General features: G+C 33.4%; 1 protein-coding gene across 1 annotated transcript in view; it reads right to left on the bottom strand.

Moving 5' to 3' along the window:
• LOC129226340 (receptor-type guanylate cyclase Gyc76C-like) overlaps positions 1-17,531 on the bottom strand; it is a 150,647-nt gene that overhangs the window by 96,446 nt on the left and 36,670 nt on the right. The window contains 1 exon segment of the mRNA XM_054860942.1: positions 11,541-11,687. Coding sequence (XP_054716917.1) covers positions 11,541-11,687 — 147 coding nt within the window.

Genomic DNA, 17,531 nt, shown 5'->3' with positions numbered 1-17,531 from the left:
GAAAGGGGGAAATGTCAACAACATTAGAAAAGAAGTTAAAAGTAAACAAAGTAAGATAGATAAAAATTAATGGAAAAAATGAAAATATGCAAAATAGATAAAACTGAATGAGAAAAGGACAAATTATAAATATGAATGCCAGACATTAGAAAAATACGGAGCAGCTTTAACATTATTAACTAAATTAGAACTACTGCTGAAGATATGGGAAGATTCTCAAAAGTCAAGATCTGATGAATTGGGGCATTTTTGGATAATTTGATAAGAGCTAAAATCGGAAGTGTGATTCGAATTCTATCACTGTTGGGCAATACTAGACTTGCTTAATTGTTCTTATTTGCACATAATTTTGATGCTCTTTGAAGAAAAATTTATAGCACGCAGAATCTGTCCAATATAGTCAAGATTGCAACTGCGATCAATTTAATAAATTCTACAACAGGGATTAGGATCTTTAAGAGAAGAGAATGAAAGTATATTTATAGGAGAGAACACCACCTGTAATTGGAATTTTTGTTCTTTACCGGGATTTTTAAAAGTGGATCTTAATTAAAGTTGTGGCAATTGATAGAGACTACCTGCCAACTTTGATTTATTCCATCTATAAAATCTTTCTAATAAATCCCCAACTTACATTTTTTTTCAAAAAGAATATGATTGATTCGTCTTTTTTTTCCATCTGTGCAACAGTAGCAACCTTCTATTGAAGAAAAAATATATCGTTCATATTTTTCAAAATTTGGTCTTTGTTTTCAATGCTTTCATAATTAGCAGAATGCATTTTTTATAAATACATTTTCCTAAAATTGATATTTTGATTGATTTAAGGATACGTTAGTAACAACCAGTAGTGTAGTTTTTAGCAAACTGCGGTCCATATAACCTAGTTAAAAGTTAAAAACTCACAGATAAAAGGAAAAAAAAACTAGGAAATTTTCTCAGCTGCCAGAGAACGGTAGTGGCTATTTTATTAGCTACTTTTTAAAAATAGTAGTCCCCCCCCCCCCGAAAAAAAGCTAAACAGTATTAAATGAAAAATACTTGAAACTAATAATCTTTAACACATGAGCTAATGTAAATATCATTCTTTTTCTTTTTTTAATTTCTTACAGAAGTTGCAATGTTTTTTCGGTCAAAAACAACTTACTAACAACAAAACCCTGATGAGATAAATATCAAAACAAAGTAAATGTTAGTTTTTTAAAATAAATTTTCTTTGTCAATGCTAGACTTAATAAGCAGCCTTTCGAACTGAAACACCTAGCTCAATTCTTCCTTTCATGAGCTATTTTTAGGTATGATGCTCGTCCAAACAAAAGGGCTGCTTTTTTTCCCTTCATGTATTCAAAAATGTTTCACGGGAAACATATTTTCTGATGAAAGATTTGTTGAATTTTTTGGCAAATTTCAATTTTTCAAACGTGCCGTAATTCAGGGATTTTGATTTTTTCTAAATTATCGATAAAGAATTTGTACGAATATAATTGAAAAATGCCGCAGGGATTTTAAGTGTGTAATTGTTGTAGCAAAAAAATATTAGGTATGACTAAATAACGCAAATGTTGTCGGCATTAAAGCTATTTACAAAAAACATTTATGATATAGACAAAGTTATGGTTTAAAATTTTGTTGCAGAAAGTACTTCGTTTAAAATTACAAAATGTGAATTTGCTGTTTTCACAAGCATTTGAAATCCCCCTCCCCCTGTAATATATCAAAAGGAAAGGTTGAAGCTAAAACACAGTAGTAGGGAGGAAAATTCGCGTCTGCGAAAAATAGGGGACACCAAAAACCATTCTGGTAGATTAACTTTTCATTCAAAAAAACCCGATGTCCTTCTTCTCAAATTTTTCATGACGGTTTTGACATAATAGAGTAACTAACATGTACTGAATATTCGAAGGTGCACATAAAATACATTTTATAAACGGTTAAAAAAAAATGCTGGTGCTCAAAACTTAATGGCAGTGCTCTTCAAGAAAAAAGAAACTTCAAAACAGTTTTACGATTTTAAAATAATGAAGTAAAGTATATTAAAGGCCTGCAATTTCAGTAAATTCAATGTCCGAAATTTTGCTGTTCCACTATGAAATTTCCTTGGTGAAGTCTCCACTAAATTACACATAGTGAAAAAGCTGTAAAACCGCAAAGTACATAATAAGCATGAGCTAATCAAAAGAAGTAATTGGTTGTCAAAATACATCCACCATGTTATTGTGAAAGTCCTGATTTGTCAGGGAAGCATATTTCAACCTTCAGAATCCGTGATTTATTATTTGTTTCCCAGTCATAAATAATTGAAGTGATTAGCCAAGTGATTAGCCAAGTCTAACCTCAAATGCGAACCCTTTTCTATAAAAGCAATTTCCTCTGTAACAACCAACAATAATCAGAAAAGTTATGATTCTTTCTAAAGACATTTAAGTGTTTAAGTTGGAAAAGTCTAAAATATAGGCAGATTTACGGAATTTAGGTCAGGAAAAAAAATTCCCATAATAATATTTTATTTTCACGTCCCTTGCGTAAACATCCTCAAAACCTTTCGTGAAATAAAAGCATCTTGGCACGATCGAACAGGGATGTAATTAGGTCATTTTCCAACAGGGGCCAAGAAGTACCTCAGGCGTTCCTCCCTCCAACCAATAAAAGTAACTGCTGCTCGAGAAACCTCATCTAGATCAGATTTCAATATCTTTCCCGCCTCCTATTCAACGGGGATGATAAATGTCTTGTTTTGAAAGTATATCTTAATTTACAGAAGTTTTAATTTTTTACAATGAAGATACTTCTGAAACATCTCACAGTCGTAAAACATTAATGTATGAAAAGCTTACTGAGCACATTCTTTTACTCTTATCAAAATTATTTCAATTGCAAAAATATTTTTATGAGGATAGCGAAATTTATATGTGATAAACCAAAATGAATATATTACTGCTTTGAAACAGGATATTTAATTTTGATCGAGAGTCTAATACTACTAGGAAATGTTTTAAAAGGCATTAAATTTAAGTTTACATTTAAATTCGTTTGCATAGTTATTAAAATCGGAAGCGCATCCTAATATTCATATAATTGTAAATTGCAATTGTAATTAAAAAAATTAATTCATTTATTTAAATGCGTCACATTGCAGTAAACTCGCAAATATCCACGAAATAGGGTGGCATAGTAACTGCGGGTAGGCTAATTATGCGAACAATCCGCAGGATAATAATAATATGATACAAGTGCATGCAAAGGCTTAAATACATTCACAGCATCCCCAAACATTTAAACTATATTAACAAGAAGTTCTGTCTAGAACTAAATGAGCCTACTTTTCCGTATACCAATATCGATTTTCTAGTATCTGATCAGTATTTTCAAAATTAGCTAAAATCGTAAATTATTTCAAACACATTTTTTAAATATTTTAAGCTGATTTCGAGGAATAAAGTATGCCTCGCTCATCTAAAGAAGTAGATACGTAAAAAATAAATAAAAGAACAAATAAAATAGCAGCACCTTTTAAACAAAGCAGCTAAATACATTTTTTCCATCAGAAAAACAATCTTCAACCGCTTTCAAAAAGGAAAAAAAAATAATAAAATTAAAATCTCATTAAAATAATCATATCAAAAAAAAAAATCGTTTGTTTTTCCCCTATTGCCAAAAAATTTTTTAAGAATGAATTAATGTACTTTCAAAAATAAATAAAAACAATAAAATGTCAACTTAAAGAAATAATTTTCATTGTCGAAAAAAAAAATCTTCTGCGCATATCTTTATGTAAAAACATAAAGGACTCCGCCAAAAACTGAATACATAAACTAAAACTTTAACTTGAAAATAAAATCAAAAGATATTTAAAACAACTATTTCACAGTAAAAACCATGGCTGTGGAGTCACAGTCGTAGTCCATCTGATTTTGGGACAAAAGAGTTAGATTTGAGAGCCGAAAGTTTTAATTCAAAGACTCGCAGTTGAAATCGGTCATTTCCCCCAAAAGTTCGCAAGTCTGCCAATATTTGCATAGGCGGAGTAGGACTTATAATTTGATACAGGAGTCGGAGTCAGAGTTTAACATCCAAGAGTCAGAGTCAGACATTTTTCCTCCGTGCATAAATGTTTGCCAAAGCTGCGAAGTCAGATTCAAAGACGGGAAATCGGAGTGCAAGTATTTTTCGGGCACAGGAGTCGGAGTCAGGAGCTCTAAAATTATCGGAATCGGAGTCGGAAGTAGGGCGTCAAGAGCTATTTCCAACAAAGTTTGTTTGAAGTAAATCCGTGTGGAATTGTGGAAATGAGATGTCTTCGCCGAGATCTTTCTAACAAAAAAAATTTGTTCGAATCGGACTATTCATTCAAAAGTTATTAGGGGGGGGGGGACAGACAGACAGACCGACCGACAGACAGATCGACAGACATTTTCACCCATCTCGATACCCTACTTTCCAATTTTTAATTTTTCAAAATTTATCTAACTATTTTATTTATTTTTGACTTTTTTTGTTTTTCAGGATTTTTTTAAGATGCATTAAACCTTCTTTCATGCTTTTTCCTTCTTTCTCTGACTTTTACTGGGAAAGTAGGCTAAAAAGTTTATAGTGTAAATAAAAAAAATAATGTAAAAAGGTTATTTAACAGAGTTTTAGATAGGTAAAAACGTTTTGGATGTCGGGCTAATCTTTTTTATTATTTCTTACCCGCTTTCATATGAAGGAAAATATATACCCAAGGATCCAAAATCGACTAACAGAAAATATCTAACTTTTTTCCCCTCAACTTATACGCTTAGTCAAAAACTGCGCGCTAGCCTGGTTTAGCAAAATTCTACGGTTTACAAAAATCATGTATTTCTTAAACAAATAGAGATAGATATTCAAAACACTCGAAAACTGCTGACATCTTTGGATGTTTTTCTGGTCAGGGTATCTGAGTTTGTAGTTTTATTGGTGTAAAAAAATTTTGAGCGCTTTTGAAAACAAGGTGAAAAAGTTAGAAAAATAAGAGTTTTTGAAAATTGTTATATCATGAAGAGTAAGAGATTCATCTGCGATGTTTTATGTATGATATTTCAATATACAAAGATGTTCTTAAAAAATATTAATAAAATTATGTATAAGGGTCATTCTCTAGAAAACGTAACTTTTGAACGCAAATATTTTTTACTTTCGAAACCTTTTGTTTTCTTTTTTTTCCATTCTTACATGAAAGTGTTACCTACTAGAAGTAACCATAAATAATGGTCCACCTAAGTTCCAATTATTTAACCTATAAATAAAAAAAATAAAAAATGCCTTGTGTGTTCACGGAAATAAAAAAAAAGAAAAAACTTTTAATATTTAAAAATCGAGGCCAATTTAATGTCAAAGTAGTAATTTTGTTAATTGTGCAGACTATCAGCTGGTTTAATGATTAGTGGGAATATAATATAAGGCTCTCTTAATTAAAGTACGGCTTAGTTAGTAATTTCAAATCTATGTAAAAAAAATAGTATTTAGTGAATTTGAGTATATACTGACAATTTATAATTTTAGTACAAGGCCTATTATTGATGTATTTCCCGTCCACCAGTTACTTTCACCTCAGAAATAATGACATTGATAAGGTCAGTCACGGAGGTGAGATTCACGGAGGTGAGGATTTTTCCATTAATATAGGCTTAATAGATACATTTTTCATGGAAATTTTTTTTTCGTTGCTACAATCTGCACATATTAAGTACATAAAAACATGTTCAATTCTTTTTTTACACTAATTTACATCCCTGAAATTCAAGTTCACGGATGTGAGAAGTCAGAATAACCGCACTTTTTTAAAGCAAATTCTATCTTCTTGCTTTCTGACAAAAATCTCACAGCATCAACTATGGCTGAAAATAAACAAGGGGACTCCCTTGTATCATGGAAAATAAAATTTGAAGTCATTACTGCCACGTGTTACTAAGGAATGGCATTTTGTGTCAAGGTAACGGAGGTGAGAATTTATTGTGTGACATGACTTCTTGTCCTTCTAAAACGAACTAAAATACAATTTAATTAAACAAGTTATTAAGCAACATAAACAGTCACACAAGCTATATGACATGCAATGGAGGTGAGAATTCACACATGTTGTGAACCACAATACATTAAAATAAAAATTATTATTAAAAAATTGTTGGCTGTTTTAAATATACATTTTTTTTTTGATGAAATTGAAAATCATTGTTAAATGAATTGTTCCTTAAAGTTTATGCCATTTTTTCTCCAAAAAACAAATGGCACTGATTAGCGAAGTCTAAAAAAAATTCAAAAATAAGATCCTTTTCAAACAAAACAACGTAATGTCTGATAAAATCAAAACTATCAAGTAAATCTTTGATGCTGCGTAAAGTCACTTAAGGATTTAAGTTGGAACAGTCAAAAATGTAGACAAACTCAACGTCATTTAAGACAAGAAAATAATCCCATGATTAATGTTTCCTTCTAGCGTTCCTTGAGTAAAAAAAGCAAAACCATTCATGAAATAACCGAATCTAGTCACGCTCAAACTACAAATCGAATCAATTGAAAACTCACCACTGGTGAGGATACTCGAATTTTGTGGTTCCAACTACTTTTCATGATGAATTACTATTTCACATAATTTACTTACAAGAATACTTTACGTCAATCGACAAATTTTTCTTCGGAAAACTTCACATTCCAATATATCTTAGCCTTATCCGATTAGAGACGGTTTTCAGCATGGTAGATAGCTGCAATTATAGTCTCCCCCCCCCCGGAGGATGATAAAAAACTACCTCTAAAGTCATCTATCTCCTGACAAAAAAAAAAGAGAAATCTATTGTGTGACTCGCTTGTTACCCCATCCAGAGAATACAGCTGTCACACCAGACACCCCTCTCTTATGTGACAGATCATTCCTCACCCGGTTATGGCTCAGCTGTCACATTAAAACCTAAATCATTGAAATGGTTAAAACTCTTTCAGAGGAGGAGTGCATTTGGAATATCAATGCTCCACTCTTTCTTCTAGTCATGCTGTCAAAACTTAAGTTCTGATTAAATTTAAAATTAAGTTATGATAAAATTTAATTTTTTTAAATTGTTTTTTTAATTTTTGAAGGCTTTTTTTCATAATCTTAGTTTGTATTTAAAAGTGTAAAATAAAATAAGTATGTGATTTCTCTATTGCAAAGCTCAAAAATTGCAGGTAATCTTGATATTGTTAAATTTAAATCAATTCTTAAACATCCCCAAATTTAAAACCATTTCGAACATGTCCCTTTACTGTACTGTACGGCATGACCTCGAGAATCATAGATCTAGACCAAAATTTGATTTTGGTCGAATCTTACTCCATATTAGTCCAGGGAACGTAGTTTGAGTGCATAGGCCCTAGTTCAGCTTAAACTGTAGTCCAAAGTTGTTAATTTGGCTCCAGGAATGCAATGGTATATCCTTTGGAATTGACCATTTTTACTTTACTTACTATGGCATTGCACCCTGTTTCCAACTGAATGCATTCACAATATCGAATAAACACCCCCCCCCCCTTTCCTTGCATAAATTACAACAAAAAGAAGTGTATCTAAAAAAAAGAGGATACGCGGCATAACGGAAGAAGAAGAAATTGGGGCTTTTGACTAAGAGCTGTATTATTTCACAAAAAACAGAATATTTTAACCCCAAGTGGCAGCTCCCTCAAGAAAAGGCAGCTAGATTCATTTAGCAGAACGATTTAATTCATGCCAGTTGGGACGCAATGGTATTTACACTTGCTTCTGCACTTTTCTGGCACGTGGAGTTATTCGTATACCTTGATTTTGTTTAACTGTTTAAGAAAAATACACTAATAACCAGACGGACACACAATAAGGATTACGGATCTGGAAAAAAGTTTGGATATGGCTCAAGTCACACTGGGACATGAGTTTAGGTAAAGTGGTTTGATCGCATAGCAGTTGGACCATCACTGCAATTGGAAAGAAGCATATAGGACTAAAAATTATGAAGATAGAGGTGTTTCTGAATAAAACAGGACTCGCGGTTTTACGGAAGAAGAGGAAATTGATGCTCTTGAGTTAGAGCTCTATTATTTCACGAAAATAAGAAAATTTTTACCCCAAGTGACAGATCCCTCAAGAAAAGGCAGCTGGGTTTATTTAGCAGGACGATTTAATTCATGCCGGTTGGGACGTGATGGTATTTAAACTTGCTTCTATGCTGTTCTGGCAGGCGGGGTTTTAGTATGCCTGTCTTTGTTTAAGAGTTAAGGGAAAATATACTGATGACCAGACGGAAACACAAAAAGGGTCACGGACCTGGACAAAAGTTTGGGTATGGCTCAATTCACATTGGAATATGAGTTTAGGTAAAGTGGTTTAACACCATAGCAATTGGACTATCGCTGCAATCGGAAGTAAGCACCTAGGACTAAGAATTACGAAAACAGAGGTGTTTCTGAATAAAACAGGACACACGGTTTAACGGTAGAAGAGGAAATTGGTGCTCTGTCTTGACTAAGAGCTTTATTATATCACGAAAATAAGAATATTTTAACCCCAAGTGACAGCTCCCTCAAGAAAAAGCAGATTTATTTAGCAGGACGATTTTGTTCATGCAGGTTGAGACGCAATTCTATACTTTTCCGTACTTCTGTATTTTTCTGGCACGCACAGTTGTTCGTATACCTGACTTAGTTTAAGTGTTTAAGAAAAATATGCTGAAGACCACACGAAAACACAAAACGGGTCACGGATCTGGACAAAAGTGTGGATATGGCTCAATTCAAACTGGGATATGAGTTCAGGTAAAGTGGTTTGAGAGCATAGCAATTGGACCATCGCTGCAATTGGAAAAAAGCATCTAATACTAAGAATTACGAAGACAGAGGTGTTTCTGAATAAAACAGGACATGCGGTTTTACGGAAAAAGAGGAAATTGGTGCTCTTGAGTAAAAGCTCTATTGTTTCACGAAAATAAGAATATTTTTACTCCAAGTGACAGCTCCCCCAGGAAAAGTAAGCTAGATTTATTTATCAAGACGATTTAATTCAAGCCATTTGAAGCGCTCTCCCAACACATATGCATTCATTTTCATTTTATTCTAGATACTTACTTCCAATTGCAGCAATTGGGAAAAATAAAAGCAAATTTATGATGTTAAAAGTTTGATACGATAGAGAAACGTATAATATAATACAAAGAAAATTTATCGTCGCCTCAAAACAATAGTAAGACATCTAATCCCAGAAATAAAACTAAGATATCCTACTGTTGCTCTAAGGCGAAGATATACTGATCCCTACTAGGGTGGTTCAAAAAAACTTTTTTTCAGCTAGAGTTCAGGACACTGCCTAATTTTTTTTTAGACTTACTAATAGTACTATGCTGTAAAAGTTTTAGCTTCTTACTCAACTTTTAAGACGGTGCTCAATGACCCTTCAATTTAAAATTAGCCGTAGCATAGAAAATGCCAGAAATTTAGAAACATTCAATTTTCCCAGCTGCAGGGCCGCGCCGTCCCTATGTGCAAGGTCGTTCAATACACGACGGCGCCAGAGTCAAAAAGGCGCCGATTTCTACCGATCAAAAATGCCTCAATTGGAAGAAAAAAAAATCTCCGATCAAAAAATAAAACTGAACTTTTCAGTACATATAAAGGTGGCGAAGAAATTTTACTGCTCATTGAAACAAGTCATCCGTCTCGCTGTCTATGTCTAAAAAGAAACATTATTGCCTTGTTGTGTCTAAACATGCTTTTCTAAAGCGCAGTCTTTTACAATGAAAACACGTGATGCTAATTAGTGCATACATTCGCATTTTTCTTCGTAATGTGGAGCCGTGAATAATACTATTTCAGTATGTCTATAGCACACAAGGTCGAGCATACGAGGCACAAGAACTTTGCTATTCCCCAATTAGGTTCTTGTGCTCAATGGCGTAGCCAAAATTTCATTTCGGAGGGATTCCGATAAAAAACTATCTAATACCAATCCTAACCCTCAAATCCGATTTTGCTAAAAAAAAAATCCTTTAAAAAGCTAATATTTTTGATTTTCTACACGTTTTTCAAATGCTCTTAGACCATGCTTTGGCTTTGAAGTTGCTTCTTATCAGGAGGAATAAATGTCTTTAGTCGTAACGTCATCTTTTTGTGAAATCATTGCATTTTTTTATGAAAAAAGGAGGAAAAAGTGTAGGTTTTCAAATTCGATTGAACCTTGCATTATATAAGAAGCAGAGGAAATGTATAGAATTTTACGCACTCAAATTCGATTTTTTATATATATATTTTTTTACTTATGTAGAAAAACTGCATGTAAAAAATAGATATTTTCTATTTTTGAAGTTTCTTACTCACTTCGGGGAGGGTCCCGACTCCCTGGATCCACCCTTGGTTACGCCACTGCTTGTGGCGAATATGTTGTATTATAATTTGCATAATACGTATTTTTGTGATTTTTAACTATTGTTCGAGGTAATTCGACAGCTTCATGATATCATACCTAAAAATATGGTTGGCACAATTGCATATTATTTACTCGTGCGTAACATTTATTTTTGTAGACAATAACTTAAAACATTTTAATTCCGTAAAGTAACGACTTGAGCATAATTTCTGGATTCTCTACCCTTCCCCCCTTATCTTCAACTATTTGTGCATTAAAAAAAGAGCTTTGGACAATGTATTTATTTGTTTTAGATATTAAATTTAATTTCTTTTTATTGATTCTGTACTTTATAGAATAAACTTATTTTACAAGTGAAATTTTAAATTTCAGTTTTTAAAGTGGAATATCCTCAATTTATGAATATAATCAGTACCCTGTTGTCATGTTTTGACAGGCATAAAAGTTTGATTAATTATTCATCAATTAGAGATTAGGAGATATTTTCTTTTTCTGAAACTCATTAGCATATCAGATGAACTACTGAACCTGAAATAACTTCGAGATATGAAGCAAAAATGTGCACTGTATTCCAAAATGTAATAGTTACACATTGTTTTTTAAATAAATTATGCTTCGAACCATTTTTTTTCACATTATATTTGACTACAAAACCTCACTCCAAGTGTTAACTAGATTTTTCCGGACTGCCACTGCATAAAAGCGCTCAAAAGAAATTTGCACGACTCAAGCTTGGCGCGGGCCTGCCCAGCTGTTTCTTTTTCTTTTTTTGTTGTAAATAATCATTTTATGGCTATGTATATGCATAATACTCGTATATATTATATGTAGCGTTCTTTTTGCATTTCAATGTATTTTTTTAACCCCCCTCACCATACTGATGAAGTTGGGGGGGAGGGGATTGAGCACCCTCTTTCAGTTGAAATAGGAAACTAAAAATCTTCCAGTATATTGCTATCCACAAGTCTAAAAATATTGAGGGGTGTCCTGGTATCTAGGAAAAACTTTTTTTTACATGTATTTTTGAACCACCCTAGTCCTTAGATTCATATTTAGGGAACTCGACAGAAAAAAAAAGAACAATACGAACACAAAAAATGACATTGGTATAAATTTGGTCAAGTATTCTACTAACAGCATGAGCGAATATACTTACGCCAAAAGTATTTAAAGGAACTGTTTTCGGCATAGGCTTCCAGATCAATATAAATAATCACATATTCACCAGTATCAAGTCCTTTTTTCATCTGAAGCATCGTCATTAGCTGAATCAGGTCTGCAGTTCTCCCAAAAAACACATAAACTGCAAAAACATACTAAAATGTACAAATGCAGAAGTACGAAAAAAGCATGGAAACAGGATACAGATAAGCAAATATACAAAATTTGGAAATAAGATACAGCCGAAAGAAAATAGGAAACAAGCATTATTTTGGATTGAAAGAGTTTCGTACTTTATAAGATAATATAAAGAGAATGTATGTATAAGAAAATAAAGTAACTTCAGGGGGGGGGGGATTCTGGGCATTGTGAAATTGGCTAACATGTTTGCTCTTTCCCTATAAAGTTTTATAAAAACGTTCTCTGAAGTAAATGTAGTACAAATAAACAGCCATTAAGCAGAAGGTTTATATTTCCTTCCTTTTTATATTACACAGGAGTTTTGTATTTCGATGCATATGTTTATTACGCGTATGTTTGATTTGTTTCCTGTAATTACAGTTCATAGATTGGATGTTGCAGGGTTTTTTATGCAGGGTTGAGGAGTCGGAGAGGAAATTAGCGACTTTGCCTCCGAATCTGAGATTTGGAGCTTTAGAACCTTCGAATTCCCCAACTCCGACATCTTTACCCCAAAATTAGCTGGACTCCAACGAAAAAAATGTCAAAATCGTTGACTCCCGATGACTCCTGTGTCCCAAAATCATTCCGACTCCGACTCCACTGCCATAATTTTATGTACATTGACAGCAAAAAAAAGAAAGAAAAAAAATCCTTCATTAGGCTCAATTAACTACCTGGAAAAGACCAATAAGTACGGGTGATATTAAACATATAATGCATTGAACCGCTCTGAGTATAGGACGATTCTAATAGCAGGAGAATTTGTAAGTACCTGAAGTTCGGTTTTTTTCCCAAGGGATCTTCCTGGAGTGGTGTCATGCTTTGAAAAAAAAGAGGTTCGTGAATTTGTGAGTTTTTGAGAAGCGAGAAGGAGGAGATAACAATAAGTTTGCGTTCGACGAGCTCAACTGGTAGCTACCGGTTAACCGATCACATGACAGCAAATGATCACGTGCATCAATCAACAGCTTAAAATGGTAACCAGTGCGGTAACCGGTAGATGATAGAACGCTGCGGTTAGTAACCAGTTACTCACCGCTTGACTGATTAGGTTCGTCAAACGCAACCTTTGTGTGATATCACTCACATTGGATATAAGAAAAACATTTAAAAGCTATTAATAAGAAACATTTATGTAATGTTTCATGTTTTAAATCTTAGCGTTTCTTCTGTTTCTGAAAGAGAAAAAAGCTATTTGCCTCTGGTGATTTTCCTTTTTATGTTCATTGATTTGTTTTTCGAAACATTAATTATCTATGCGGATTAAGGATTAAACAAACTTCAAGTTAAAGTTTAAAATTTGCAGAGCTTAAAGTCAATTTGTTTATAATTATTTTGTGTTCATAAAATCAAAATAAAATTTATACACAAACTTGTTTCAAATTAAAAAATAAGAAAAAAAGGTCAGCTGCTATTTCATATTAATATTTAAACAGTATTGTATATGTTATGCTTTTGTGGTAAAACTTAATAAGTTGAGTTTGTAAAATAAAACGAGCATTATCTGCTGATATCTATTTTAATTGTCTCGTGGATTATTCACGAAAACAAATATTTACGGCAATCTTGCCAGTAAATTCCGTAAATACCCAGAAGTTATTCACGGCTGTAAAGCACGTTTTCTCCTGATTAATAAAGCTGGTCAACAAGGTTTCTGTTCCTCATTACGTAAGTGGTGACTTATATATTTTAGGGGTCGCTGAAAAAGAAAAGGACAGTAAAAATGTCCCATTACCCACAGATTTTTAAAAAATCCAAAATCTTTAAAATCTCCATTAAATGACATTTGTTCAATACATGTACAATATTTTTGTCATTTACCTTTTTATAAACAATTACAAAGCTTAAAACTAGTATAAAACACACAAAATATATATTGTTTAAAAAGCTGTAGAAGAATGGAAGAGATTTTTGATGAAAAAAATAATGATACATGTAAAACAAATTCCTAAATTTGATTGTTTTATGTAGCTGTAAATGCCTTAACTTCGGATGCTTTACTATTGGAACTAACACAAACTTAAATAAGATATAACATTCTAATAAGATTTCAACAGCAAGCCCGAGCATATTAATAATACACCGTCCATGATATTTCGCTCTAAAGCTCGCATACCACAGCTCCCATACTTTCTGGGACGAAAAATTCAGTGACATTGAACATCCTAATTTTTTGAAATTTTTTAACTTGTCTTTAATTAATTTTTCATAACTACGACTTTTATTATTTCGTAAGAACTGTGTCACAACATTTTTAAAATCAATCCATGCTGGGTTTTTTTTTTTTTTTTTTCAAAATCACTTAAACTAGCTTCAAAATTTTGATCCCTCATAAGCTTTCTTATCTGTGGTTCAATGAAAATACCCTCCTTAATCTATACATATAATAAAATAAGATGTTTGTGAGTGTGTGTGTGTGGCGCGCTTTCCGGGAAAACGGTAAGGCCTAGAAAGATGAAATTTGGTATACAGATACAGTTTCTGCCGAAGAAGTGCACTTTGGGCTTTGATTTTTGATATTTTAATTAGAAAAAAAGTTATTTAATGTTTTATGTATTTTTTTGCACTTTTTCGTACTTTTTACCTCACAGACCCCGAACCAATCGCACCTCACAAATATTTTTGTACTAAAGTGTTGGAAATTCAATTTTAAATATGATGAATGAAAAAATTTTGAAAATAGATCATTTTTTGTATTTTTTATGAATTTTTGAAAAAACCTTCAATTTGCATTTTTTCCTGGGTTTTACATTTTTCTAATATCATCCTGCGAGAAGTATCAAAGCCTCATTTCTAATGCCTCCTCTACACTCTTGGACGAGACCACGAGACAAGACGAGATCGAGAATGTGGATGGAGGTCTTCCCTTGGCTCGTGGCGCCTCGCCTCGTAATTGTCTCGTCTCGTAGTGTCTCCGTTTTCTAGCGGTAAACTACACACGAGTCAAAGGAATATCCCGCGCCATGATGGCGCCGCCATCTGTTCGCGCGCGGAATATTCTCCGTTTTTGTTTTTAGCAAGCATAGCTTATTTCTTCGTTCTTCGCTACTCGTTATGGCTGGTAATATTGTACGGGCAAGTTGATTATTATTTTCTGCTTTTTATTTAATTTTATAATTAACTATGAAATTAACTATGAAATGTTGTTTCATTTTAGTACATTTCTATGAAATATTTAAGGTTGCAAAACTCTAAAAATATTAAGAATTCTTAATCAGGCTTTATAATTATTTGTAAACTTAATTCTCAGATTTTATCTTAATTTCGCCTGTACTTTTAATAATTCACCTGCACTTGAAACAGCATTATTAAAATGAGTTAATTCAGTTCAACTGCTTGAAAAAAAAAAAATGTTTTTGACAGTACTTTTGACAGAAGCATTTCGAAGGGTTTTTTTTTTTTTTTGCCGCACAGTGTAATTCAATGCTATGAAAATCATGAGTACAGATCTTTATATTTTATTTTTATAACTAAATTGTATAATATTGTGGCCATTTTTGGTTGTAATCTTAATTTTTAAATTCACATTTGTTGTCATAAAACAGTTTCATAAAAATAGCGGATAAACATATTTGTCAACCACCATCTCTTCTTCCTCGACTTCTTTTTTGCCTTCTTGGTGTTGTAAATGTGTAGGTAGTTGTATGTAAAAAGAATACAGGCACCTCGCAAAATCTGCATCTACTTCGTGGTCCATTTTGTAAACAAACAAGCGGATTGACAGTTGAAACGCGCGCGAATGCTCGTGACATCACCGGCTTCTGCGTGCGCAAACACCTCGCCCGAGAGTGTGAACGGCTCTCTCGTTCAACGCTTCCCTCGCCATGACGTCACAGATCTCTCGGCAAAAAAAACCTCTCGTGCTTTTCAGGGAGAGTGTGGAGCAGGCATAAAATTTAAGTTGGTAACAGTAAAAATTTCTCCCTCTTCAGAAGAAAAAAGTTCTTAAAAATACGCAATATTTTTTTTTTTTTTTTTTTTTTACAATTTTTTTAATGCGAACACATTATATCTTTCTACGCATCGGTCGAAAAAAGCATTCTTCAATCTTCTATGCCTCTGACGTCACTACTTGGATTTCGATTCGATATTTACGACGGAATCTTAATCGCAAGCAATGTTTATCTTTTTTTTTACTATATAGCTTACTTCTACATTTTATGACGTGATGACCACGTGTTTTTCCGGCAGCGCTTGCTTTTTTTCTTTCCTTTTTTTTTTCTTGTTTAATTTAGGGAATGCATTTATTTCATTTTCCATCTCCCATCCCCCCCCCCAAGCTGGACGTTTTGCTGTTTCGATATTACGTTACATTTCATAGTTGTGCGCATTTAATTCAATGAAAACAGCGAGATTTTTTTTTCTTTGTCACTTACTTTACTTTGTTACTTTTTGCACACTACGGGGAGTTTTGGAGATAATTTTTTTTTTTTTGTTCCACTTAAATAAAATAAGCGGTTTTTTGAGTGATCTTTGTTTTTATTAGGAAATGAGCGGGGAGGTTAAAATAAATAGAGATGTAAAAGACAATTTAGAGATTGATCGTAATGGTAGATAGTCGCCGAAGGCGGCAATCTTGGCGTAAAAATGTGAATGGCACAAAAAATATAGAGATGGATTGATTAATACTGCAGCCAAATTTGTTTAAACAGCCGCCGAAGGCGGCAAACTTGAAGTAAAAAGGTAAATGACAAGTTAGCTAAACAGCCGCCGTAGGTGGCTGCTTGCATAGAAAGGTGAATGGCGTAAGAAGGCGAACCAGCTGGTCGCCGCAGGCGGCCAGTTGTTGCATAAATGAGTTATGGGAACTGTTCCTACAAATATTGAAATCCACACCCTTTTTATCCATTGATTTGACGAAATTCTTTATCAATCCTAACTTTATGTGTAAAGGTGGGGGAATATTTTTTTAACCGTAGAGAAGTCGCGCTTCGGTCGATTCCCCGTTCGTTGTCAGATATTTCGCTCTATCCCACCATCCCTTATTCCAAAAATGGGACCCATCTGTGTAGCTGAAGGTCAGATTCTCCCCAGCCCACACACTTAGTTCTGAAAATTTTCTTCGGTATTTCAAGGTAGCATAGTTTTTGGAAATGTATGTTGGTCATTTGGACCAATAGCGCGCCATCCTAGTCAGGTGTCATTTTCTCCCCGGCACTTCCTTTCTTCTGCTTTCGTCTCACGGATCGCTACGGCGGGTAAAAGACCGAAACGAGAGCTCTAGCGTAACAAAATGAAACGCGACTTCTCTAGGGTTAAATCGATTAGAGGAACGTTTTGCATGTTTTTTTTTTTTCACCTGCAATATATTGTTCGCACTCTGGCCATTTCTTTTTCGATATAATGTTCATGTATTGCCCTGCTGTTTCAGTCAACAGAAAATAGCAGTATATTGTTTAATTAAGTTGCAGACCAATGAGAACGGTAATTACTTTAAAAAAAAACTACCCATATGCTCCAATCATGATGTGAATAGTCAACTTCATGAATCAATATATATTTTTTCGTAGGATTCTATCATTAGGCAAGAATAAGCCATGGGAACCGAAGGCAGAGCATTTCCACGCGCCGAAAGACAACTTCAACTTCCGTGCTCTTGCGTGAAACCGAAATGATACGGAGTCCCTAGCCCCATCTGCTCAAAATGGCATATATAAAACTTATCAAAGTGAATTCGGTTTTTACTCTCTTGTTACATGTTCTATCGCTGTAGTGAGTAAAAAAAATATGTGTCAATGGATCAAATGCATGTAAAATAAAAATATTGTAAACTTTTAACTGTTATAAGATAGCTTGTATAATC

This window comes from Uloborus diversus, chromosome 7, assembly GCF_026930045.1.
Source record: "Uloborus diversus isolate 005 chromosome 7, Udiv.v.3.1, whole genome shotgun sequence".
In the NCBI taxonomy this organism is placed as follows: Eukaryota; Metazoa; Arthropoda; class Arachnida; order Araneae; family Uloboridae; genus Uloborus; species Uloborus diversus.
Note: the sequence above shows the minus strand (reverse complement) of the source record. Positions and strands in the feature narration are given on the sequence as shown.